The sequence below is a fragment of the Lontra canadensis genome, unplaced genomic scaffold, assembly GCF_010015895.1.
Source record: "Lontra canadensis isolate GAN:19392208 unplaced genomic scaffold, GSC_riverotter_1.0 scaffold61, whole genome shotgun sequence".
Lineage (NCBI taxonomy): Eukaryota > Metazoa > Chordata > Mammalia > Carnivora > Mustelidae > Lontra > Lontra canadensis.
In genome coordinates this window covers 1,358,077-1,385,400 of record NW_022631055.1, presented here as the reverse complement: position 1 = coordinate 1,385,400, position 27,324 = coordinate 1,358,077, and the positions used below count along the sequence as shown (strand labels likewise).

Here is a 27,324-nt window from a genome sequence, read left to right as displayed (position 1 = left end):
GCCAGACCTGAATGATCTGATCCAAGAAAACAAGCTAACAGGATATAACCCATGCAACTGTTTGTTCCTTAGATGAAAAAGGTAGATCCAGGGCGCCTGGGTGGCTCAGTGGGTTAAAGCCTCTGCCTTCGGCTCAGGTCATGATCCCAGGGTCCTGGGATTGAGCCCCACATCGGGCTCTCTGCTCCACGGGGAGCCTGCTTCCTTCTCTCTCTCTCTCTGCTTGCCTCTCTGCGTACTCGTGATCTCTGTCTGTCAAATAAATAAATAAAATCTTAAAAAAAAAAAAAAGGTAGATCCTCCTCAGTGGCTTTAACACATTGGTCCACGTGGGAGCTTGACGTAGAGTAGGAACTCAATGGAGGACTGAAAACATTTAGCTGTAATTATTCCTGTAGGCAGTTTGAAAATACATGATAATGGCAGTCCCCCACGCCATAATGGAATTTCTGCTAAAAAGCTAACTAAATAGAAACAAGGATTAATTTAGGAAAATCTTCAAAATGTATCTTAATAACCTCTTTTTAAAAACTGTAATACCGCTTTTTTACCACCCTATGGCAATACAATTGAGAAGGGATACTGACAGATTAAATTAGCATGTGAGAAGGGCACCTGGGTGGCTCGGTGTGTTAAGCCTCTGCCTTCCACTCAGGTCATGATCTCAGGGCTCTGGAATCGAGTCCCGTGTCAGGCTCTCTGCTCGGCAGGGAGCCTGCTTCCTCCTCTCTCTCTCTCTCTGCTTGCCTCTCTGCCTACTTGTGATCTCTCTCTGTCAAATAAATAAATCTTTAAAAAAAAAAAAGAAAAATAAATAAATTAGCATGTGAGAAAGGGGCATTAAAATTACTTAAATAGCATTTCTCTTTTCCTCCTTTTATAAACAATTTGCATCTGTGCTACTTGCCAAGTTCCATGACATTAGAAATTGAAATAGCCTCCATTCTAGACCAACAATACATATAATAGCTCCAACTTAGATTAAAGAACCCTGCCTTCTATTACCGGGGCATCAGTAAATTGGGCACTCAGCAGCAGCTTTTCCTAAGAAAACATGGTGGCTCTTTACTTCCTTTATCTGCTCAAAAAGCTTTATTTAAAATTAATGGAAACAGTTGGGTGCCTGGGTGACTCAGCTGGTTAAGCGTCTGACTCTTGATTTTGGCTCAGGTCATTGTTGGGTCCATAATCAAAGGAGCGAGACTGATACAAAGCGAAGGTCAAGCAAAGCTTTATTTCGCACCAAGCATCGAGAATCAAACCTACCGTTCGAGAATCAAACCAAGCGTCTTGGGGCGACTTCTCTCTGCGTTACAGACTAGCTTTTAAGGGCAAAGGCCAATTGGGCCTGGCCACACACAGGTGGCCAATGAGATTGTAACACACAGAGAAAGCTGCACAGTCATGCTAGGTCACACATAAGTGACCAACTGAATTACAATTTACTGTTTAGTAGATATTTGAACTAGCCTATCACCTTGGTCAGAATTGGCGCCCAAAGGGCACCCAAAGGGCGGGACCCACACTCCTTGGTAGCTACGGAGACAGTATGTGCCCCCACTGATTGGATTCCTCCACCTGGCCTGACCCACGCTTGTATTTGGGCTTTGTTACCTGGGACTGGTTTCTGGGACTCGTTTTTAAGTAAATCCCCTGGGGGAAGGGGGGCAGGGACAGTTTAAGGTTTACTGTATAAACAACAAAGTCATTGTTCAACTGGGTGGAATCGCTCTGGCTAAATCGGCCCTTACAGTCATGATCTCAGGATTGTTAGAACTACCCCTATATGGGGCTCTGTACACAGTGGGGAGTCTGCTTGAGATTCTCTCTCTCCCTTTCCCTTTCTTTTAAATAAGTAAATAAATCTTTTTTTAAAATTTAATAAAATAGGGGCGCCTGGGTGGCTCAGTGGGTTAAAGCCTCTGCCTTCGGCTCAGGTCATGATCTCAAGGTTCTGGGATCGAGCCCTGCATCACTCTCTGCTCAGTGGGGAGCCTGCTTCCTCCTCTCTCTCTGCCTGCCTCTCTGCCTACTTGTGCTCTGTCAAATAAATAATTAAAATCTTTGAAAAAAAAATAAATAAAATAAAATAAAATTTAATAAAATAAAAATTTAAAATAATAAATTAATGGAAACAGGAAATCCAATTTGGCCTCCTGAATTTAGGAAAGGTTTCAAATTGGAGGCCTACAGGTCAAGTTTGATCTATAAATGTGTTTTGTTCAGCCACATAGTACTCTGACAATCAGGACTGCTCACATCAAATCAACATTTCCAGCTTCTGATGGGGTAATTCTGAGTCCATAACCCTGCATGACAAAAACTGCCTGGAACTTACTATAGTTGTCCCTTTTGAAAAGTCCCCAGAATCCCCCTGATTGTCAAACAGCTCACTAAATTATTTAAAGATATTATTTATTTATTTGAGGGAAAGAGAGAGCATGAGCAGGGGAAGCAGCAGAGGGAAAGGGAGAAGCAGACTCCATACTGAGCAGGGAGTCCAGTGTGGAACTTGGTCCCAGGACCCTGAGATCATGACCCAAGCTGAAGGCAGAGTCCTAGCCAACTGACCCAACTGAGCCACCTAGCCACCCAGCCACCCCTAAACACCTCACTAATTTATAGTAGCACCAGCTTCTACAGGTACTTGACTGACCTTCAGTTTGGAGTTTTAAGAACATCAAGAAGAGACTGACATTCCAAGGCATGTAGGGTACCTGTAGATAACTGACAATAAAAAAGAAATAAAAGGAAATTGCTACATAAGTAAAAGTACCTTTACTCAGTATTTTTCAAGAATACAACAGATAACTACCAGCAAGGAAATCAACTTTATATGTTCAGTAGCGCTACACTGCTTCAACTTTGTTAAAATGCTGTTTTTTTCCACCTGAAACTAATACTACACCGAATGCTAACTAACTAGAATTTAAATAAAAACTTGAAGAAGAAATGCTGTTTTTGTTTTTTTGGAGAAGGAATGGAAGAAATTTCCAAGAAATGGAGAAAGTTAAAAAAAAAAAAACAACAACAATGAGGCCTATACTTTGATTTTCAACTTAACTTATGCTTTAAGAGTCTAACAGAATTGAAGGCAACTAAAAAGTAACATTTCATCTGTTGAGTTTAAAAAAGTGCTTAAATATAATGGGTTATTTCTTAACTAAATAGGATTTAGAAAAGTCCTTAATGTTAAGAAAAGTTTTCATTAAATTTTTGTTTCAGAAAACCTCTAAACTTTTCTGAACAGATGAAATTAATGGAAATTCATTTTGATAAATGATAAACGTGTAAGTACAAGTAAATCTTTCTGACTCTGGAAGAAATATTTTCCTCTCTTTCCCTGATATGGTAAAAAACACCTAATCTAAAGTCAGAAATGTAGTTTATCATGACCTCTGCTATGTGATCTTCGGCATATCGCTATGCCTTCTGGTCCCTTTTCTTCACATATAAAAATAGGAATTGTAATACCTATTTCACAAAATGGTTGTGGGGATTTGGGGGCACCTGGGTGCCTCAGTTGGTTAAGCCGCTGCCTTTGGCTCAGGTCATGATTCCAGGGTCCTGGGATCAAGCCCAGCATTGGGCTCCCTGCTCAGCAGAGAGCCTGCTTCTCTCTCTCCTTTTGGCTGCCATTATGCTTATTTGTGCTATCTCTCTGTCAAATAAATTTTAAAAATCTTTTAAAACAACGGTTGTGGGGATTTTTATTGAGAGTGTGTATCAAAATAGCTAGCACAGTGTCTGGGACACAGAAAGTGATTTAAAAATTTCTGTTCTTTTCAGGAGCCTGGGTGGCTCAGTTGGTTAAGTAGCTGCCTTTGGCTTGGGTCATGATCTCAGGGTCCTAGGATCGAGTCCTGCATTGGGCTCCCAGCTTGGTGGGAGTCTGCTTCTCCCTACCCCTGCCTGCTGCTCCCCCTGCTTGTACTCTCACTCTCTCTCTCTTTGTGTCAAATAAAGACTTTTTAAAAATTTTTCTGTTATTTTCATACATGGAAGGCAAAGAGGTTCTCCATATAAGAATGAAAAATCCATGGGGAATGAGTAGGTAGAGCACAGAGAATTTTTAGGCCAGTGAAACTATTCTGATACTGTAATAGTGGATACTTGTCATTATAAATTTGTCCAAACCCACAGAATGTACAAGACCAGGAGTGCACCCTACTGTAAACTATGGACTTTGGGTGATAATGATGTCAGTGTAGGTTCATCAAGTGTAAAAAATGTATCACTCTAGTGGGGGATGTTGATAAGGGGAGAGTGTGTGCATATGTGGGGGCAGGAGATATATGGGAAATGTCTGTACCTCCTATTCAATATTGCTGTGAAACTAAAACTGCTCAAAAAAATGAAATTATTTTTTAGAGCCATGGGTTTAGAAAAATGACTGATTTTGACTGTTTCTAACCCAATGCAAAATTTCTATTATAGGTATTTCATTATAGCTGCCAGAGGAAAATATTATAAATCGAACATTAATACAGTGCTAACCTTGAAAATTATAGCACTAGTATGGCCTAATATATACCCGTCAATATACAACCTAAAAAAACAAAGCAGGAATCCAACAAAAATGTACAAATGTTCACGTACAAGACACATATAAGAATGTTCATGGAAGCACTATGTGCATTACCTCTGCACTGGAAACAACTTAAATGTCCCTCTCTGGTAGAACTGGTGTACTTAAATAATGGAATACTAAATAGTGATGAAAATGAACAACTGCAAATAGACACAGCATGGACAAATCTCACAAAAACAATAAAGGGCAAAAGAAGCAAACACACACACAAAAATGATTATGATTTCCTTTATCTATAATCCAAAATCAGGCAAAACTTATCTATGATATGACAAATCAGAGTAGTGGCTATCTTTGGGAGTGGAATAATAGTGACAGGATGGAGTTTCTAGGATTATAGGGTATTCTGTTTCTTCACGTTGGAGTTAGTTACACAAATGTGTTCACTTTGTGAAAAATTACTGAACTCTACGGTTATAATGTGGGCATTTTCCAGAATGTATTATTGGGTGTATGTATGTTTATTTATCAGTGAAATTTATCAAAAAATACAGCAAATGTACAACATGAATATTAAATATGGAAGATACTAGGTCCAGCCTGGTATTTATTTATGCAATTATTTATTGAAACTCATTTTGTATCCAGTCCTGTTTGATTTTGGTAATACAATGGTAAATGTTACAGGTTGAACTGTGTCCTCCCAAAATTCCCATGTTGCAGCCCTAGCCCCCCAGGACCTCTCATAATGTGACCTTATTTGGAGATAGTGTCTTTATAGAGGTAATCAAGTAAAATGAGGTCACTAGGGTGGGCTCTACACCAGTATGATATGTGTCCTTATAAGAAAAGGAAATTTGGACACAAACATTCATAAAGGAAAGATGATATTAGAGACAGAGAGAAGATGGCTACATATAAGTCAAGAAGAAGGGCAGAAGCCTAGAATAGATTCCTCCCTTAAAATCCTTCTAAGGAACCAACCCTACCTAACACCTTGCTCTCAGACTTACAGCCTTCAGAACTGTGAGATAATACATTTCTGTTGGTTAAGCCACTCAGTTTGTGGTACTTTGTTTCAGCAGCCCAGAAAACTAGTACAGTAACCCTCCCCCATTTCCCACACGCTCAAAAAATATTGCCCTTACCCTCAATTACACAACAAATGAGTCATTGGAAATTATATCAAAAACTAAAGATGTATGATATGTTGGCTAATTGAATACAAATTTTTTTTAAAAAGATCATTAAAAACAAAAACAAAAAAAGGTGCATGATATCTCAGTCTTCTTAAATTTATTGAGGCATGTTTTATGGCCTATGATGTGATATATTTTGGAGAATATTCCATGTGCACTTGACAAGAGTGTGTATTCTGTTGTTTGGGGATGGAATATCCTGTATATGTTATGTCCATTTTGTCCAATATGTAATTCAAAGGCATTTCGTCCTTATTGATTTTGTCTGGATGATCTCTCCATTTTTGTAAGTGTGGTGTTGAAGTCCCCTATTATTATTGTATTAACATTTCTCTTTATATCCAGTAATGAAATGTATGTTAAAAAAAAAATGTAGGTTAAAAAAAAAAGAAAAAAGAAAAGTATTGTCCCTGACCACAACCATGATAGCAATGAAGGACAGCCTATAAAAGGGAAAATTAGCACTAAACTAAGGAAGTCATGAAAGGCTTCCCTGAGGAAGTTTTGTTTTTTTTTTTTAAGGATTTTATTTATTTATTTGACAGACAGAGATCACAAGTAGGCAGAGAAGCAGGCAGAGAGAGAGAGAGAGAGAGAGAGAGAGAGAGAGGAGGAAGCAGGCTCCCTGTTGAGCAGAGAGCCCGATGCGGGGCTCGATCCCAGGACCCTGGGATCATGACCTGAGCCAAAGGCAGAGGCCTTAACCCACTGAGCCACCCAGACGCCCCTTCCCTGAGGAAGTTTTAACTAAGCTAAGAATTGAAGTAAAAGAAATTATCAACTAGGTAAAAACAAAGGGATAAGCCTTTCAGGTAAAATAAATAGCATATCTTAGGGGTGTCCAGGTGGCTAGTGGGTTAAGTACCTGACTCTTGATTTCAGCTCAGATCACGATCTCAGGGTCCTGGAATCAAGCCCAGTGTAGGGCTCCCTATGCTGAGGGGAATCTGCTCAAGATTCTCTCCTTCCCCCTCTGCCCCTCCCTCTGCTTGCACATGCTTGCCTCCCTTAAGCAACAGGCCTGAGCAAAGGAATGCAGAAAGGGCCCAGAACAAGCCCCTGGCTAGATACAGACAGGACCATCGGAGACACCTCAAAATATCCACAAGCCCTAGCTGAATATTGGGCTATTTACAACCAGGCACAATTACCAAAAAGGAGAAGATTCCATATGTCACCACACCTCCTCACCTTCCTGCTTTAAATACAGCCCCCACCCCCTGCCTCACTGCAGATCCCTCTGTGATCCTGCCAATCCTGCCGCAGACTCCCTCACAATGTATTCAGTAAACTTCCATCTCCTTTGTTGTGCCTGGGGTGAATCCTTTCACTGCCTGTAGCACCGACTTCTACCTGATCATTACCCCACATTTGAGGGTCCCCATCCAATCAGGCGAGATACCACATTTAGCCACCGTGCCTTGCATGAGGAACAAAAAGAAAGCATTCATCTGGTTGGAAGAAGGTGAGGAGTACACTAGGAAAGAGTCTGGAGGGGCAGCTGGAATCCTGATCATGCAGGCCATGTTAAGGATTTTGGACTTTATCTCAAGAAGCAGTGAGACAGTTTCTGCAAAGACATCATCCAAATGTCCAAAAGACACATGAAAAAGTGCTCAACATCACTTGGCATCAGGAAAATACAAATCAAAACCACAGTGAGATACCACCTCACACCAGTCAGAACAGCTAAAATTAACAAATCAGGACACGACAGATATTGGTGAAGATGAGGAGAAAGGGGAACCCTCCTACACTGTTGGTGGGAATGCAAGCTGCTGCAGCCACTCTGGAAAACAGCATGGAGGTTCCTCAAAAAGTTGAAAATAGAACTACCCTATGACTCAGCAATCACACTACTGGGTATTTACCCTAAAGATACAAATGCAGTAATCTGAAGAGGCATCTGCACCCCAATGTTTATAGCAGCAATGTCCACAATAGCCAAACTATGGAAAGAATCTAGATGTCCATCAACAGATGAATGGATAAAGAAGATGTGGTATATATATATATATATATATATATATATATATATATGCACAATGGAATACTATGCAGCCATCAAAAAACCCCACAAAATCTTGCCATTTGCGATGATGTGGATGGAACTAGAGGGTATTATGCTAAGTGAAATAAGTCAATCAGAGAAAAATAATCATATGATCTCTCTGTATGAGGAATTTGGGAGGCAGGGTGGGAGGTGGTGAAACAAGATGGGACTGGGGAGGGAGACAAACCATAAGAGACTCTTAACCTCAGGAAACAAACTGAGGGTTGCTGGGGGGGGGGCAGGGAGGAGGGATAGAGTGGCTGGGTGATGGACATTGTGGGGGTATGTGTTATGCTAAGTACTGTGAATTGTGTAAGACTGATGATTCACAGACCTATACCCCTGAAACAAATAATGCATTTATGTTAATTTTAAAAAAGTAATGAGATAATCAAACACTTAGTACATCATAATATGATAAAATGTGAAGTACCCAACATACCTGTAATCATCCTTGCCAAAACAGCTGAACTTAACTCTAGTCAAGTCTTTACATCTAACTTCCATTTATAGGAAATATGGGAACTAGAAGAACAAAGTAAGTAATACCATAAGGACAAATCTGGGACATGGAACAACCAGGTAACAACCAGCCAGTCTAACCAGTCAATGGCAAGAAAAAAAAAAAAAAAAGGGAGGGGAGGAGACATAACTCTAGATGTAGAGACACAGCAACCTGAACAGAACACACAAACCTTATTTAGATCCTAATTGGTACAATTCAACTATGAAAAGGCATTTTTAAGCAACTGGTGAAATTTTAATACAGACTGAATATTAGATGATACTGAGGAATTATAGTTAATTATTTTTAAAAGTATGCTGTGTCCTGGGGTGCCTAGGTGGCTCAGTCATTAAGCATCTATCTTCAGCTCAGGTCATGATCCCAGGGTCCTGGGATGGAACCCTGATTCAGCTCCCTGCTCAGCGGGAAGTCTCTCTGTGTTCCTCCCCACTGCCCATGCATGCTCTCTCCCTCTCTCTCAAATAAATAAGTAAAATCATTAAAAAATACAAAAGTAAAAAATAAATAAAAAGCAGGCTGTGTCTTTCCACTGAAGATGTAATGTTGATAGCAGAGACCATCCACAAAATAGGTGTTCAGTATGTGTGGTTGATTCTATGCTGAATCTTGCATCAAATGGAGGCAGAAGGTCAAAAAGTACTGGGGAATCATTTGTATCTTTGCAGAATTACAGAATTTTTGAGTTAGAAATGACAAGAGGAATTATCTAGTCAAAATAAATTCATGAGGAAAAGGACACAAAGTCCGACTGTGGTAAAGCTGTTCTAGAACGCAGGCTCCTAGGCCAAGAACTCATGTTCCACTTCTCTCAGTGCATTCTGACCGCCTCCACGCCCATCCCATACAGCTCACACCTTCTCCTTCCTCCATGTGACCTCATATTCTTGCTCTTCCTCCCAACTCCGTCTCCAGATATTTTAATTTATATTCATTTGACAAGTTTCACATTCCTTGGGAAAACTGCCAAAGGTAATGCTAACAGAGAAGGAATAATAATGAGGGGAGGAAAAACATTTTAAAACCAAAGCAAAATTAACAGTAACAACAACAGCTGCTTTTTTAAGCTTTTTCCACATTTATGTTCCTACTTCATCTTCCTGACTTTCATGGACATGTTATTTTCCTAAGTTCTGTCAATGGACACATAATAGCTTTCTATTGATCATAAAAGTCTCAAAGAAAAAAAATATTTTAAGCTGTTGACATTAAAAATCAATGCTGCTAAACATAAATAAAAATCTTAAAAGCTTTTTTTAAAGATTTTATTTATTTATTTGACAGAGGGATCACAAGTAGGCAGAGCAGCAGGCAGAGAGAGAGGGAAGCAGGCTCCCTGCTGAGCAGAGAGCCCGATGCAGGGCTCGATCCCAGGACCCTAAGATCATAACCTGAGCCAAAGGCAGAAGCTCAACCCACTGAGCCACCCAGGCGCCCCTAAAATCTTAAAAATTTTAAAAAAAGAAAACATATCAAGGCTGCTGACCTATCTTTTCTCTATCCGTTCTTTTTTTCTATCCTTTATCTTTTGTTTTCAAAGATCACAGCTAATGTCAAGGCCAGAAATCAAAATATTATTAGTTATTATAAACCTTTTAGTAATACTTTGCTTTTTAAAATGTGTACATGTATTACTTTAAAAATATTGTGTTTTAGAAAATTGTAATTACGCATTACTCAGTCTGTGTTTAGCAATATGTGGAAAAACTGAAAACTCAGCCAGTACTCTTCAAGATTTAAAAGATAAGCCAAGCAACCCTAATATAAGCGTGGACAGATAGTTCAACATAGGCAGTAAGGTATGTCAACATATCAAACACTCCACAGAAGGATAATTACACAAATACAAATGGATAGAAATGTGGGATTTAGTAAGTATAAGCCAAGTAGAGAGATACGCATTTCTGGGACCTATTACTTACTTAAGTAATTTATCTTCAATGAATTTCTCCATTATGTTATATAGTTATATTACACACACATATTGCTAATCCTCATGACAAACCTTTAAAGGAGGTATTACTGCCCATATTTTACAAAGAGGAAGAGGTAAGACCAGAATTTGAATACAAGGCTGTCTGATTCCAAGTTCATATTCTGTCCGCTATGGAGTACAAAATAGACTCTAAATTTAGATTTAGTAGGGGAAAATTTGACTTTTCTTTCTGACTCCATCTAAAAGCAGCTCATTCTTACCATGTCCCATGATCAAGGCTGACATTCAGCTGGTATGGCATAACGGCTGAAAGCTGTTATGATTAGTTGGGTCTCTGTTCTGTTTGACTGGGGATGCCCATGACATACTGATCACTAAATATTTTGAATATCCTACCTGTCCACGACACAGAATAATTCAGACATTTGAAATCATCCAAAACCACCTCTCAACATATTTTCCATATCTATAGATATCCCAGAAATGATAAAATGCAAAATTGGCTTCATGTAAAATTTGGCTGGTCTCTCTAGGTAAGAATATGCTAAGACTCCCAACTTGTAGAGTAGAAGCCTAACATTTGCCATTTACATATACCAAAGCAAGGGGTACATCTTTAAATCAGTAGTATAAAATTACTATACTGTAGGTTTTCACCAGTGAGTCCAACCTTGAAATTACATCTTGCCTTTCTTGTTAAAAATCAGTCTCACTCAAAGCATTCATTATCTGGGAAATTAGTTGGACAGGATATTATTCACACCTTCCTCAGTTCTTGCTGTAAAAATAGATCCTCAGAAAGAACTATATCTAGACATTAGCTTATGCCCTTAGATATAAGTGCCTAAACTGAGTTTTATACAAAGTTATACTCTTGGATTTTATCAAGATTCAATATCAGAAATGACCATATAGAAAAAAGAAAGCAACGGTATAAATGTTTCAAGGACAAGTCATCACAACAAAAACAGCATGATTTTTTCCTGAGAGCTTCTTACTTTACATTTATTTTTAAGTTAGGTATGCCAAAATTAGTTTGCCCAACCAATACACATAAAATGTTATATAAGCTCCCTCAGCTGGTTAAGACACAGAACTACCAAAAAACATGTTCCATTAAGTTGACTGTATCATCCTCTTCAGAAATTTCAGTTACTCCAGCCTGAGAGCGAAGAATGGACATGATGTCTTGAGATAACTGGTCAAAGCCATTCTGTAAACTTATATTTGCTATTTCTTGCCAGTTTTCTAATGAGAAAAATGGATCATTTATCATAAGATGTTCAACTATACCTGAGGGAAAAAGATTATAATATTATAGTATGGCACTTATTCTTATTTTGAAAATCCACACTTAGCAATTCTTCAAAAATAGAAAGGGATATCATTTCAACTATTAAAGTAACTATTAAAGTTGATCCCTGTAAGTTTAAAGTGGAGTGTTTCAGTTCACGGTTTAAGTAATCAAGTGTTAGGTTCTTCATCTTTTTCATTAACCTTTTCATGCCTCACTTCAACCCTCTACTATCTCTCACATTCCCACGCTTCTATTCATATCCTTCTTGGTTGAAGGCTACAAGGAAGGGGTTTGAAAAAACGAAGAATGAGGGCTCAGTTTTATTCAGAGACTCTAAGGTACCGCTAGACACTATAATATAACTGGAGCCTACAGGTCTAGTTTTCAAGATCCTTCAAATTCTTTTTATAAAATTCCCTAGTAGTGCTGACCCAAGCGCTTGAAAACCTCTTTGGCAAATTCCTCCTATCTCTGGATAAAGAGAGACCTCTTAATGATGGGGCTTCTATAACAAATATTTTTCTAAAGGAAATAAAAGTATGATTTTGTTTATTAAAGAAAACTAATGATATTATTTTTGAAAATCAGTTATGGTGACCCTCTTTGGAATATATTTATTTAGGGAACTCATTTCTTATCTATTACCTGCATTACTTATGAAACCTAATGAAAGAGGATCTCTTTTTAAAATATTGTCAGCACTATTATTTTATTTCTACCATGATTATTATTTTTCTGTCAAATAAAATATTTTATTTCATATCTGTAATGAAAATTTCAAAATTATCTTCCCAAATACATTTTCATATAATTTACTATTCATTCTTTTAACCCCTATAACAATTCAAAATCCAGCTATCTGCTCAAGTTCCTATATTAAATTAGAGAAAGCAAAGAAAAAAGTGAGACATAATTAGTTATTCTTGATCCCACTCCAGAGTTACATTCAGAGTAAACATAATATGGAAATGACGTTTACATATGTATTTGGTTTAAGAATAAAAATATATAGTGTTTATGTCTAAATAGCATTTTAAATCATACAAAATTACTAAATATACACATTTGTTAATATATGTACAGTTTTTAGAGTAGTGTTAGCCAGTATAATTATTAAGATGTTCCCCTAAAGCTTCACAAAGATTCTCTCTTCATTGTAATTACCTCAAGAAATACATACTATTGTCAACAGACTATATTGACGTGGTAATCTTTACATTTATAAACTCCTAAAGTCAATTCCTGCCAAGAAGGAACTCTTAGGAAAAATGAGTTAACTCAGACATAATGATCTTGAACCTTTCCCTAAATAACCCACTACTTTCTCTTCTGCGATAACATTTTACTATACTTACTTTTCCCACCTTTACTTATTTCTTGAAGTAGCTTAATGCCAACTTTTTTCAGATCTACAGAAAACAGATCAAGTATAGCAAGACCAAAAGATAAAGATGGTGGTTTCCCATTCCATTCTCTAGTCAGACACTGAATTAATTCGATGTGAGGACATAACTTTATTAACTGCATCAGGTCATCTGAAAGTAAAAAACAAAAAAAAACTATGTCTCAACATCCTAGTATGATACATCAACTACAAACTGGGACCAGCTAATGTCTGTACCTGCCAAGCAACACTTCTTTTTCCAATCCTTCCAAAGCCCTCAATGAACTTAACAGTACTCTCTCCAATTTAAAAAAAAAAAAAAATCATGATCAGCATAGCAAAAATATGAAAGAAAACTTCTTATAACACAGACTACCAGAAAAACAAATTATCAAAGGGTAATTCTATTCTACCACAGGGTAGAGTAGAAAGGATTAGATTGGCAATCAGGAAATCTGAGTTCTAATCCCAGTTCCGCCAATTGCTTATTTTTTTGGATCTCAGTTTATGCACCTTAAAAGTGCTAGAATTGGTATCTCCAATTTCTAAGGTTCCATCTAACACTACATTATGTTTGTCTATACCCTGATGCTCATATTTGGACCAGTTCCTAGTCAGTATAATTTGTTTCTTCCGTGCCTTGCACAGAAAAAGGGTCTCAGTAATTTTTTTCCTAAAAATATCAAGTATTTAGAAACTCAAAAATGAAGACTTTAAGAAGGTATCAGCCAGTTCAAGTAGCTAGAGGCCGAGCCATATGAAGTTGCCTGTATTTGACCATTTTGGACTCCAAATTCATACGGTTTAATACACTAGCTAACTACTGAGTTCATCTAGTACTGCGATCATGATTTACATTCTTAAATTTGTAAACTCTGTGTTAATTTACTAAAGTTTTTCAAGTAAAAATATTCTTCTTGGGTCACAACAGAGGTAGTTTTCAGAATAATTTCTGAGAGCCTTTCAAGAACTCCCATAAACATAATTTGCACTCTGACAGGCAATGTAAGTGTTTATTTAACACAAATTTCTGTACTGGGAACTTAAATCTATTTAATCACTGCATTTAATATTCAATATAAGTGAGACATTATTCTCACACTGAAAGGGAAGAAACAGGTTTAGAGAAGTTAATTTTCCCAAAATTATACACATGATTTAAAGTAGAACAGTTCATCTGACCTCCCAGAGTCTATGACCTTTCAATCTATGGTAATGCTCCTCCAAAATAATAAATACATGTATGTATGTGCACTGTATGCATGTATGTATATTTAGGCATGCATGCACACACACACACACACACACCAAATACAGAGAAATACAGAGAGAAATGGTAAAAGAAGAAACAAGGAATGACACAATATAATTCTGTATCAATAAAGTCAAAATTTTTTTTTTTAATTTCCATAGAGAAGAGGTAGAAGTTTATGATTTCGGTCACTCAAACTGGCCTCCACTAAGGTGAAGCTATTATATAGCACCCCTCTGCCTCCAACATTTCATAACTCACACATCTCACTCTGCCTCATTCAATCAGGTATTCAAATCCCTTTCTCCCTGAATTCATTAATTAACCAATATTTATTCAAATATGTGCAAGGTATGGTCTCTGACTAATTAGAAGGAATACAAATTCAAATCTCATGACCTTTCCCCTGCTTACCACATTTTGGAATCCATTTCATCATTCCTTGGTTTGACATATTAATCATCATTTTTTTATCTCATAGATGTTCTGGGTTTTTTGGTTTTGTTTTTTAAAGATTTTATTTATTTGACAGAGATCACAAGTAGGCAGAGAGGCAGGCAGAGAGAGAGAGGAAGGCAAGCAAGCTCTCCACTGAGCAGAAAGCCCGACGAGGGGCTCAATCCCAGGACCCTGGGATCATGACCCGAGCTGAAGGCAGAGGCTTTAACCCACTGAGCCACCCAGGTGCCCCATGGATGTTCTATTTTAATAAGATTATAAAGGCATACCAAATATGATACCTATTTAACTCACAAATATCTAGAGCAGTGGTTCTCAAAATACGGTCTAGGGTCTACAAAGTCAAAACTACTTTCATAAAAACACTAAGTTGTTATTTGTTTTTTTCATTCTCATTCTCTCACGAATATACATGAGACTACATAACATGTGATATTACAAAAGACTGAATATAGAAGTGGATATGGGAAGCCAGCTATTTTCTATTAAACCAGACATTACAGGATTTACAAAATGTGGAAAATGCAACTCCTTTTATGAAATTCTTTGGTTTGGGAAGTTATTTTTTATTAAAAAAATTTTTATTATGATAATATGTCATGGGCTTATTGTTATTTTAAATGAATAAAGAAATACTTTTAAATCTTCTGCTTTAATGTCTAACAGGATAAATATCAATAGACATAACCCACGTAAGTAAAAGCTCTTTGGGATGTTCAGTGCTTTTTAGAAGTGTAAAAGAGACCTGAGACCACAAAGTTTGAGAACCTCACATTTAAAATAGGTATTTCCAATTTCCAGATATGTATATTCAATTGTTTAATGATAATGGGAAAGTGAACAAACTAATCATTTCAGGCTTTATTCTAAAAATTATTGGGGGTGGAATAACTTTTAAAACAGATGCTCTTTTAGTAACACTTATGCTTTTGGAACAAATTTCTTAGAATTTTTCTGTTTTTGTTTGGCTTGGGTTTTTTAATTTATAAATGTTTGACTGACAGTCTAAATCTAAGGAACAACATTTTTTTCTGAAGCCAGAAAGTATTAACAAATTGAATCTGTCTCCCAAGGCCAATCTGATACCATGGAAAGCTGTGGTTGTTTCTCATTAAAAAGTAAAATAAGGAAAGTAATTTTCAAACATTGTTTGTTTGAAAGTTATTTTTTTCTCAAGTTACTATTTTCATCTTTTGATGTGCTAAAGAAATTCTGAGGATAAACATCAAGGTTCTAATTACATAAAAGTGTTATTACTTCATAAATTATTATAATATATATTTAATTATTTTAGATTGTAATGCACTACTAGAAGAACAGAACAATATAATAATGAGTCAGTCATGTTTCTATTCACTTATGCAAGGCAAATTTTGCAAGCAAAACAGAAACTTAACATTTCAGTCAATAAAAATTCTAAGAGTAATTAAACCTATTTTCCTCCCATGTCTAAACTGACTAAAATAACCTATCATCTATGGAAAAATAATACCTAAAACAGAAATTGAATCTGTATACTCAGATAATAAAAATAAAATATATAATTCATTCAACAAATATTGAGTACTATACCAGATTCTGTTCTGCTGTTGTGTGTGTGTAAGCAACTTACTTACTTCTTTGAGCTTTAGCATCTCTGGGGAAACAGAGGTTTTTTTTAATCTATAAAATAGGGATAATAACAAAACCTACTTTATTTTTTTTAAGTCTTTTTTTTTTTTAAGATTTTACTTCTTTATTTGTCAGAGAGAGAGAGAAATAGCACAAGCAGGCAGAGTGGCAGGCAGAGGCAGAGAGAGAAGCAGGCTCCCCTCTGAGCAAGGAGCCTGATGAGGGACTCAATCCCAGGACCCTGGGATCTGACCTGAGCTGAAGGCAGCCGCTTAACCAACTGAGCCACCCAGGTGTCCCCAAAACCTACTTTATAGTTAACATAAGGATTTAAGTAAGGTCATGCATGTAAAAAGCCAAATTATAGTATCAAGTGTGCTGTATGTAACAAATAAAGAAATTCATAACTTTAAAAACTAGATTCTAAGGAAAATTCAATTTATTGTTTGAAAATGACCAGATTCAATAGCCATCAATGTTCTTCTTTCCCAGAAAAATATGACCTAAAAGTGCTATGTTTTATTCCATTTGCAACTTCTTAGAATTGGGGTACAAAGCCTGCAAATCAGAATTGAGACACAGGTCTGGGATGTGGGAGATGTCAGGTTGCCTGTACATTTAGATTTCTGATGAACTAAACTCGAAATAAAAGATCAGCTCATTCAACCAAGGTTACCTTAAGGTTGACAATGCTCTCAGATCATTCCCAATTACAACCCAGGTGTTTGCTTATATCATAGTCCAGAACATTTACGTAACAAGTTAAGTTCATCCATTAAAAAAAAAATCCTTGGGACGCCTGGGTGGCTCAGTTGGTTAACCAGCTGCCTTCGGTTCAGGTCATGATCCCAGCGTCCTGGGATCGAGTCCCACATCGGGCTCCTTGCTTGGCGGGGAGCCTGCTTCTCCCTCTGCCTCTGCCTGCCATTCTGTCTGCCTGTGCTCGCTCTCTCTCCCTCTCTCTCTCTGACAAAAAAAAAAAAAAAAAATCCTTTAAGTAGCATGGTCTGAAATACCTGCAAAATAAACTGTGTACTTCAGAGGGAGAGAAGCAGTAGCACCCTGACATCCACCTTCTCCGAGGCTGCTAGGCTCTCTCACAGGACAGCCCCAGGCTCATTCCCTGGTGCCTTTGCCAGACACTCGAGGAAAACATCTCCTCAGCCTCTGAGGGGGCTGGCCACAGCTAACCAGGACCCGCCACAAAAGAGTGGAGTTTGTACCATAAACTTCACTCTCTTGGTTCGCCGTTGCTTCTGTGCAAAATGTGGCTCATTTCCTTCTCTGGCGCTCAGTATCTCCACTTACATGGTGGGCCTAGCAGTGCCTACCTGATGGGACTGTTGTAGGGATTGGCTGGAAGGATGTGAGAACACCTCACCCAGAGTCTGGCACAAAGTAGGTACTCAATAAAAGTTAGATAGGTTTTGCTAACAATAGACAAATCTACTCATCAGTATATGTGAAACAGACTTTAAAATGTAAATCCAAAATATTGCCTACTACCACGGGTGATCTTACAATTAAAGTCTAGAATTCAAATGCATACAGTTAAGTAGACTGGCACTCACCGTAAGTAAAGTCCTTGAATTGCTGTATATATTCCATGGCCCCAGGAATCTGGCCCTGTTTACATATGCAAAGAAGAGCTTTCTTGTGCAGGCCACATTCACTGTAGATCATCTGAGCTAAAGCCAGGCACCTGGCCTTGTTATAAGTATCCTGTTCCCCATAATCACAAATCACATCCCCCAACTCTTCAGAAAACGTGAGCCTAGAGCAAGCAGATCAATAGGTAATACTTTAGAGAGTTCTTCATGAGTGAGTGGATGAAAATATCTGAACACAATACAGTAGAACTGGATTGTCCAGGGTCTGTAAGAATTCCAAGTTAATAGGCAATTGATATAGAAGAAATTAAACATACCTAAGATTTAATAACAACCAGAAAAAAACTATCAGCATATATTCTTTTGGGGGAAGACATTTTAGCGAAACCGAGCTCAAGTTTTTAAAAAAATCTACAAACACAGTGAAAACTCTCCCTAGAAGACTGGCAGGAATTAAAATGACAAGGTAAAGAAAAATTCTCTTATAATTGAGGATCTCAATGTTTTCAGATGTTACCTAGATTCTAAACCCTATAGAATGTAAGAACTCATTAAATATTAGTTAATAACAGCGACAACAAATTTTAGCTCAAAATTAGTGATAGGATCTTGTAATGTTTGTAAGAAATGTGTGACACTAGGGTTATTTAAATTGTTAAAGATATATACAAAACAACAGGGGGAATAAAAGGATATAAGATGTCCCTACTAGGAGAGACTGAAGAAGTAGTTCTTTTCAGATGGTTCACTTGAATAGGCTTCAGTTGTCATCACATTTTTAAAATTTTTTAAATTTTTACTTGACATCAACTTTTAATGCGCCATCTTCAAACAAAGTTGAAGTGAACCATCTGCACTAGCACACTGCACCTAGAAATGATCAGCAAAGGCCAAAACACATTTGGGTATGATTAAAGATATTACTTCTAATCACCAGTTGTATAGAGATTTTATTTTAGTTATACTTTTAATAGCTACAGAATAACAGCAATCACATAATATTGGTGCCTGTATACATGTAACAAAATGCTAATAACATTAAAATGAAATCCTGAAACCCCTGCAAAATGTCTGTTTACTGAAAATTCAGGAAATAAAGACTTCCATGTTTATCAAGGTGGCCAGAGAGAGGTGGGTCTAAAATCAAAAGGCAGCTTCTGAGTAGAAATCAATTATTTACTAAGCAATTACCTGACTTCTACATTTTAGTACCAAAATATAGGTTTTGGTAGCTACAGCCCCGATGTTTACTAAAGCTGAACTAGTAATTATTTCAGTCTTTTTAGTGACTGTATTCCCAGAGCAAGATGATAATATCAGTATTTTAGTTATTTCTTCTGTAAATATATAGTTTTATTTATTTATTTATTTATTTAAACGAAAGCTTTATTTGACAGACAGCGATCACAAGTAGGCAGAGAGGGAGGGAGGAAGCAGGCTCCCCTCTGAGCAGAGAGCCCGATGCGGGGCTCGATCTCAGGACCCTGGGATCATGACCCGAGCCGAAGGCAGAGGCTTTAACCCACTGAGCCACCAGGCGCCCCTATAGTTTTATTTTTTTAAGAAGTCACCACCATTATGTTGTTCCACCTGAAAGAAGGCCAGAGCTGAGGATCAAGGCTGCTATGTCTCTATTTGTCACTTTCCAAAAGGAAGATGAGGAAAGAAAAATATGATTAAAAAGGAAAATTATTGAAAGGGAGAAAATGGATCAAGCCCCAAAAGAATGGAATCAACCCTGAAGGAAAAAAGGTAAAAGACAAACAGGGATTCTAGCCCTGGGAGAAAGAGACGTAATCAAGCACCCTGAACCTGGTTGGGAAATGAGCCTAGGAACCTCTGCCCACATATCCCCCACAATCACCTCATCATCATACCTTCTTTCTGTTTCTCCAAAGCCCCCTTCTTGGTTCTCCCACCCCTACTTCCAATTCCAAGTAGACTGTTCGAAGTACTTCTGAAAGTGGATCTCCAGCCTGATTCTGGAGAATACAAATGACTAATAAGTAAAAGAAAATGTGCTTAACTCCACTAGTAAACTAAGGCATATTTGATTATAAACCAGATTGTAGATTTTTAAGCTAAAATAAAGGTAACATATAATCACTAAGTCTATGCATGAAATTTATTTACTGTTATTTTGTAGGTTTCAGTTTGTAAAGTTAACCTGTCAGAGCATATTCTTCCTCTTCTAGGAGGAGTGTCTGCAATTTAGAGACCTAATGCCAGTAAAGCATCATTTCTTAAGTTTAGGTTATATGTCAAGTGATCGGATTTTCCTCAGGTAAGAAAGACTAAGAGAGCCAAGCCTGGCTCTGTGCAGGGCTTCAAAGAAAGAACCATAGAACTTTTTAAGGTCGCCATATGGTGGAGGCCAGGTCATCAGAGTCAGAGACCAGAGAACAGAGGTTAAGAATAAAGAATGTGAATTATCTTTAGTATCCTGTTAGAGCATCTCAGGATCCTTAAAAGTGGTGGTATTTTCCAAATTTATGCACTGAGTGAATTGCATAAGAATTTAAATTCTTACCACTACAGGAATAATCAGCCAAGAACCATCAGTATGTGTAGGGAAATCAATCTTGTCTGAAGTGTCTCTGCACTGATCACAGGTGATAATGAACATGCACTTTCTAATGGTATTTTCTGAGCCATCAACAGGGCTCCCTGATAAGTACATTTTGTGGAGGGTGTGGAAGGTATGACCAGGTAGAAAAAGAAAGAGGCAAAGCAGGGAAGTAGGGTATATGTATGGAGAAGTTTCCTAAAGCAGAATTAACTATTATGTGAACAGGAAGCGAAGCTGTTTAAGAGGTGTGGGGAAAAGATCCTCTGCACTGGTAAACAACAGTGCCACCAATCCAGTAAGGTCTGGGATTATCCAGCGTCATGCAAGGGGAAATGGTGAATTTGGAATGGGCACAAAGAGGCAGTAGTATACTTACTTGCCATTTTTATGTCTGGGACATTTCTAAATCATCAATCTATTATTTAGGGAGTGTTTACATTATGTCCATCCATCCTCCTTATGATAGATGAGAACTGTAACTACTCTATAATATGTATCCTATGTCCCTATGCATCCAAAGCCAAGGAAGCATAGCCCTTACACTGCAAAATAAGCAGGCCATGGCTACTAGACAGATGACAGGGAGGCCTTTCCTCATTCTGCATTCCAGCACTCACAGCCCAACCTATGTCCACACAGACCCAACAAGAACAGCTTGATCTTCATAAGCAGGCACACACTTTTAGTCCTTGCTGCTGGACCAGTGACTCTTCCCCCAGCTGACTGCTAACAGCTCACAGCTCTCTACTTCCCCAAAGAATTGGCCTCAGCTGACTGGAGCTACCCCATCCAGAAAATTATAACCCCCAGTAGTTAAGAACAGATGACTGACTAAGAAAGCATAGAAAAGGCCAGTCCCATAATTCAAGAAGAAACAACTCTGGTATGGTTTATGCTCTGTAGTGCTCTCCCTGTAAAGCTATCTATTACTAGACTTTACCTGAGTTCACATCCTTGCTCGGCGCTTTGCCCTTCTCCATCCCTTCTCACTTCTTCCCTTACACTACTTCTCGATTTGTCTATCAGTGAATGACAAGCACTCGGATCCAATTATCATGCTCTCTTTAAGGGAAGTGGGAACCTGAGTGCCAAACATCTTCCTCTCTTCCCTGTTATGTAACAACAATCTTCCCTTCTCATGATAATCAAAGTCGATCATGCTCACAGAACCTCAAGCTGCAGGAATAGAAAACACAAACTCCCTGTGATGGTTAATATTATGTGTCACCTTGACTGGCTCCTTCAGTGCCCAGATATTTAGTCAAATATTATTCTGTGAGTCAGTGATGTATCTGAAAGAGAGTGATCAGTAGACTGAATAAAGCAGATTGTGGTGAATGTGGATGGCTCTCATCCAATCAGTTGAAGGCCTGAATGGTACAAAAAGGCTGACCCTCTTTCAAATAAGAGGGAACTCTTCCTGCTTGACTGCTTAGCTGCGACATCAGTCTTTTCCAACCTTTGGACTAAAACAGAAACATTGGCTTTCCTTGAGTCTTGAGCAGCCTGAAACTTACACCATTGATAAGTGTTAAGGCCTCTCTTGGGTCTCTAGCTTGCTGACCGCAGATCTTGGGATTTACCAGCCTCCATAATCGCACAAGCCCATTTCTTCGTATGTATATATAATTTTATATATGGAAATATATATTTATAAATATAAATATAAATATTCTATTGATTCTGTTTCTCTGGAAAAATCTAATTAATACACTCTCCAAGTGGCCACTGATAGCTATGTAGAGCCACTCTTTTATCTCCCGGACCCAAGTATTCCACCTACTGGGGATACACCATATAATTTTCACTATTTTAATGAGTGCATTTCTTCCTGAAGCATGTTACTCCATCTTCAAAGGATGGAGGGAAAAGCTGGCATCACCTAGACACAACCTGAACCATCTATGAACCAAGTTTGGGTTTTTTCTTCCTTGTCTGCTGGTCTTAGGTCACCCCACCCCTGCAAGAGGCCATAGGTGTGAGCTGTGGAAGTACTGTCAGCCAGTTGGTGGTAGTTGACATGGGTTCTGGGCCATCTACTTCTGAAGTTAACCTGTATAGTCTGGATCTGCTTGAGCATGATCTTGATTGTACCCAATTTTATTTGGAGTCTCTGAGCCCACCTGACATCATGACTTGGTGATCCTGTCAGAATCCATTCATGATGAGCAGTTCTCTAGTTCCAGTCATTGGTGTTCCCTGGGTAGACACTCCAACTTTAGCAGGACCCAGAAAAATAGAAGACTATTTTTTTTTAATAGTATATAGTAGCTTGTTACAGGTGGCAGATAATCTACTGGGATATCTCTGCATAGTCCCACGCCAAATGAAAACTGTTAGTGGGTATCAACAATCATAGTTTGATAAAGGCATGGCAACCACAGTCATCCTACCAGACAAGCCATCAAGACCAACAGAAGTGTAAGAGTGAGAAGAATATAAAATGGATACAGGAGAAAGATAAGTAATAATTAATATGAATGAATCCCAAAATAACTATAAGCGAAAGAGCCAGACCAAGAGAAAAAATAATACATAATATATAATTCCATTTTTATAAAATTCTAGAAAAATGAAACCTCATCTATTATAACAGAAAGTAGATCAGTGGTTACTTGGAGACAGAATGGGGGTAGAATGAGATTGATTATCTCAGCTGTGGTGATGATTTCATGGCTGTATACCTATGTCAAAACTTGTCAAACTGTATACTACAAATATGTGCAGTTTATTATATGTCAATTACATCTCTACAATGCCATTTTACAAAAACTCATCAAATTGTACATTTGAAATATGTATCAAATGTTGTATGTAAATTATGTATCAATAAAGTTGTAAAAAACAAATTACAACCCTAAGATCCATTATCATGACAGGAGCTATAGTATATCCCACTAACCCCCCTGTTCTAAGATTCCCCCAGAATTATACCCACAAAGTCCTGGAGAAGTTGTGCCTAGATGGAGTGAAATTAAGGTGAGAAGAAGATACATAGGTGCTGTGCAAATGGCTGACTGTAATAGATGCTGTTTTAATGTCCTGCCAGGATCCTCCTTCCCCAGCTGCTCTGAGTATTGACTGCCAGTGGCTTACATGTCCCTCCTTTCTATAGCAAATTGCCCTTCGCTAGCATGAGCCACCATGCTTCAACCAGGCAATTCATAGCTCTAACAGAGAGGTACAAAAGGCTGGCCCCTCTGCCTCGAGGGGGACAGCTCTGTGGTGTGGTTTATGCTCCAGAGCCTCCATAAATAAGACCAAGGTTAAAACTTGCCTGAGATCACATCCTTTCCTAGCTTTGCAAACACACACACACACACACACACACACACACACACACACATCTCTATTCTGCTTCACTCACTCCCTTAAACTTTTTTTTTTTTTTTTTTGAGAAGCCATCCCTCTATCAACAATGTACACCCAAATCCATGTCTGAGGCCTACTAGGGAATCTAACCTAAGGGGGCTCCAGTACAAATCTGCCAATCTGTACTGAAACCTAATTCCAAGAAGCCATCTCCTGTCTATTCTTACTGGTTTGTATGTTCTAAACGTTACCTTGGTCCACATCCATCCTGCTTCTAAGTTTTCTCTAGGTTTATTCTTTACATGTACCCACAATCTATCTGGATCCAGGTCCCTGCCTTATCCCTCTAAGTAGCATGATACTGATTAATCCTTTTCTATCCTTACTAATCAACTTCTATCCACCATAAAGTGGTCATGAATCATCTGTGAACTGCCATTACTCAACTCCTGATCTGGGCCCGTTGTGACTAGGCCTCATCACTGCTTGAATGCTTAGTAAATCTTTTCGGACCAATTCATGCAACAGAGACCTGAGATAAATATTCAAATAATGTACTAATAAAAACACTATTGAAATCTTGAGAATAAACCACTTTATTAACCAACTATCAAAATTAAGTTAAAAACTTTATTTTGCTTACCTTTCCTGTGTGACCCAATTGATAACTAAATCTAAACGTTTTTCAGATAATCCACATTTGATTCCTTCCAGGGTTAGTTCTGCATTAATAGGACGTCTATATGCATGGCTTGTGCTAAAGATGGCCTCAAAAAATAAGAGTAATGGAAAAGGCTTGCCTCTAATCTTTCCAACAGCTATAGAGAGAAGAAAAGTTTTTGAGTTGAACACTTTGAAGTAAATAACAGTTTGCTTTTTCTTCGTATTATTTTCATCTCTTCGCATCTTCAAAAAATTTCAATCTACAATTACATCCTTATAATTTTAGATTACATGCTTAAACATGTAAAATTACATGCTTATAACATAACTAATGCTTAGGATTAAACATTACATTTAATGACTAAGTATTACATGCTTTGTAAAAAGAGAGGGAGAGACTGGAGTGATGTGTCTACAAACCAAAGAATGCCAAAAATTGTTGATAGCCACCTAGAAGCTAGGAGAGAAATATAGAATATAATCTCCCTCAGAATCTTCACATGGAAATTGTAAAAAGCTGAAAAGAATATACCACCAGCAGACCTGAACTATAAAAAATAATAAAGGTAGTCTTTCAGCCAGAAGGAAAATAATACCTGATGGAAACATGAATCTACATGAAATGAAAACCAGAAATGGTGTATGCAATGAATGTAAGTATTTAGAAGCATATTGTTTTTATATAGTACATCAAGTGGTAGAATATCACCTGAGGGTAGAATGTGAGAAGTTAAAGATAGAAATTACAAACCCTAAAGCAACAACCAAAATAAGACAATAAGGAGTTACAGCTCATAATCAGCAAAGGAGAAAAATGGAATCATGAAAAAATTCAACTAATCCAAAAGAGGGCAGAAAAAGTGGGGGGGAGTGGTAACAAAGAAGAGGTAAGAAAAAGAGAGAACAAACAAAACCCAACCATGTCAACAATCACATTAAATGTAAGTCATCTAAACACTCCAACTGAAAGGCAAAGATTGTCAGAGTGTATAAAAAAGTAGGATGTCAAATAAATAAACAAATAAAATCTTCAACCAAAAAAAAAAAAAACACAACCCGCAGAATCCCAGTATCTGTTTCTTAGAAGACACTGACTTTATTTATTTTTAAGTTTTTATTTAAAGTCTAGTTAGTTAATATATATATACATCAGAACAAGCATCCTCCTTAATACCCATCACCCATTTAGTCCATTTTCCTGGCCTATCCTCAGTCCATTCTCAATAGTTAAAAGTCTCTTATGGTTTGCTTCTTTTTTTCCCCCCTTTTCCCCTATGTTCATCTGCTCTGCTTCTTAAATTCCACATGAGTGAAATAATGTGGTATTGGTCTTTCTCTGACTGATTTATTTCACTTAACATAATACACTCTAGTTCCATCCATGTCATTGCAAATGGCAAGATTTCACTCTTTTCGATGGCTGAGTAATATTCCATTGTATATATAGTAGATATACACATGCACACAAACATATAGATAGATATAGATATTTTCTTTATCCAATGGACATTTGGGCTCTTTCCATAGTTTGGCTATTGTTGGTAATGTTGCTATCAACATCAGGCATTAGGATGCATGTAGAAGACAATGACTTTAAATGCAAAGACACAAATAGATCCAAAGTAAGAATATGGGAAAAGACATACAATGCTAATATTAATCAAGAGAAAAATGTGTCATGCTCCTAATTTCAAACCTTACTACAAAGCTATAGTAATCAAAATTGTATGATACTGACATAGGATGGATATCTAGGGAAATATAATAGAATTAAGAGTCCAGAAATAAACTCTAAACATTTATAGTCAATTGATTTTGGACAAAGGGGCCAAAACAATTCAATGGATAAGGAACAGTCTTTTCAACAAATGGTGCTAGGATAACTAGATATCTACATGCAAAGGAATCAATTTGGATCACTATTTTACACCATACACAAAAATTAACTCAAAGTAGATCACAGACCTAAACATACAAAACTCTTAGAAGGAAATACAGGATCTTAAGTTAGGCAAAGACTTCTTAAATATAACATCAAAAGCACAGCTATAAAAGAAAAGATGGGTAAATTAGTCTTCAACAAAATTAAAACTTGTGTGCTTCAAAAACCACCATCAAGGGGCACCTGGGTGGCTCAGTCAGTTAAGTGTCAAACTCTTGATCTTGGCTCAAGTCTTGATCTCATGGTCATGAGTTCAAGCTCTGCACTGGGCTCCATGCTGGACACGGAGCCTACTTAAAAAAAAAAAAAAACACCATCAAGAAAGTGAAAAGAGGGGAACCTATCTAAGTCAGAAGAACATGTGACTCTTGATCTTGGGATTGTGAGTTTGAGCCTCTCCTTGAATGTACAGATTACTAAAAGAAGAAAAAAAAAAAAAACCCACAAGATTGGAAGGAAATATTTGCACATCATCTGTCTGATACAAGATTTTTATCCAGGATATAAAAAGAACTCTCACAACTGAATAATAAAAACACAAATAACATAATTTTAAAATGGGCAAATAATAGACATTTCTCCAAAGATATACAAATGGCCAATAGGCACATCGGAAGATGCTCAACACTGTTAGTCATTAGGGATATATAAATCAAAGTCAAAATGAGAGAACACTCAGCTTGATGAGCACTGAGTAATATACAGAATTTTTGATTTATTACATTGTACACCTGAAATTAATATAGAACAATGTAGGTTAACTATAGTGCAATTAAAATTTTTAAAAAATAATAAACAAATAAATCAATCCACAATGAGATTACTATCTCACATGGATTAGAAAGGCTACAACAAAAAGACAGATATTAACAAGGGCTGGTAAGGATGTGAGGAAATTGGAATCCTCATATATTGCTGGTGGGAATGAAAAATAGTACAGTTTAGCAGCAGTTCCTCAAAGTGTTAACAGAGAGTTACTATAT

The 27,324-nt window shown here is 37.4% G+C and overlaps 1 protein-coding gene across 4 annotated transcripts in view; it reads right to left on the bottom strand.

Moving 5' to 3' along the window:
* Positions 1-11,224: 11,224 nt before the first annotated feature.
* The window catches only part of CLHC1 (clathrin heavy chain linker domain containing 1), a 37,121-nt gene continuing 21,021 nt past the window's right edge, over positions 11,225-27,324 (bottom strand). For all 4 annotated transcript variants that reach the window (XM_032877759.1, XM_032877758.1, XM_032877760.1 and 1 more), the window contains 4 exons: positions 24,380-24,554; positions 17,817-18,019; positions 12,895-13,074; positions 11,225-11,535 (listed from right to left, as the gene is read on the bottom strand). In XM_032877759.1, the coding sequence (XP_032733650.1) occupies positions 11,339-11,535; positions 12,895-13,074; positions 17,817-18,019; positions 24,380-24,554 (755 nt within the window). In that variant the 3' untranslated portion in view covers positions 11,225-11,338. The remainder of the gene's footprint in view (positions 11,536-12,894; positions 13,075-17,816; positions 18,020-24,379; positions 24,555-27,324) is intronic.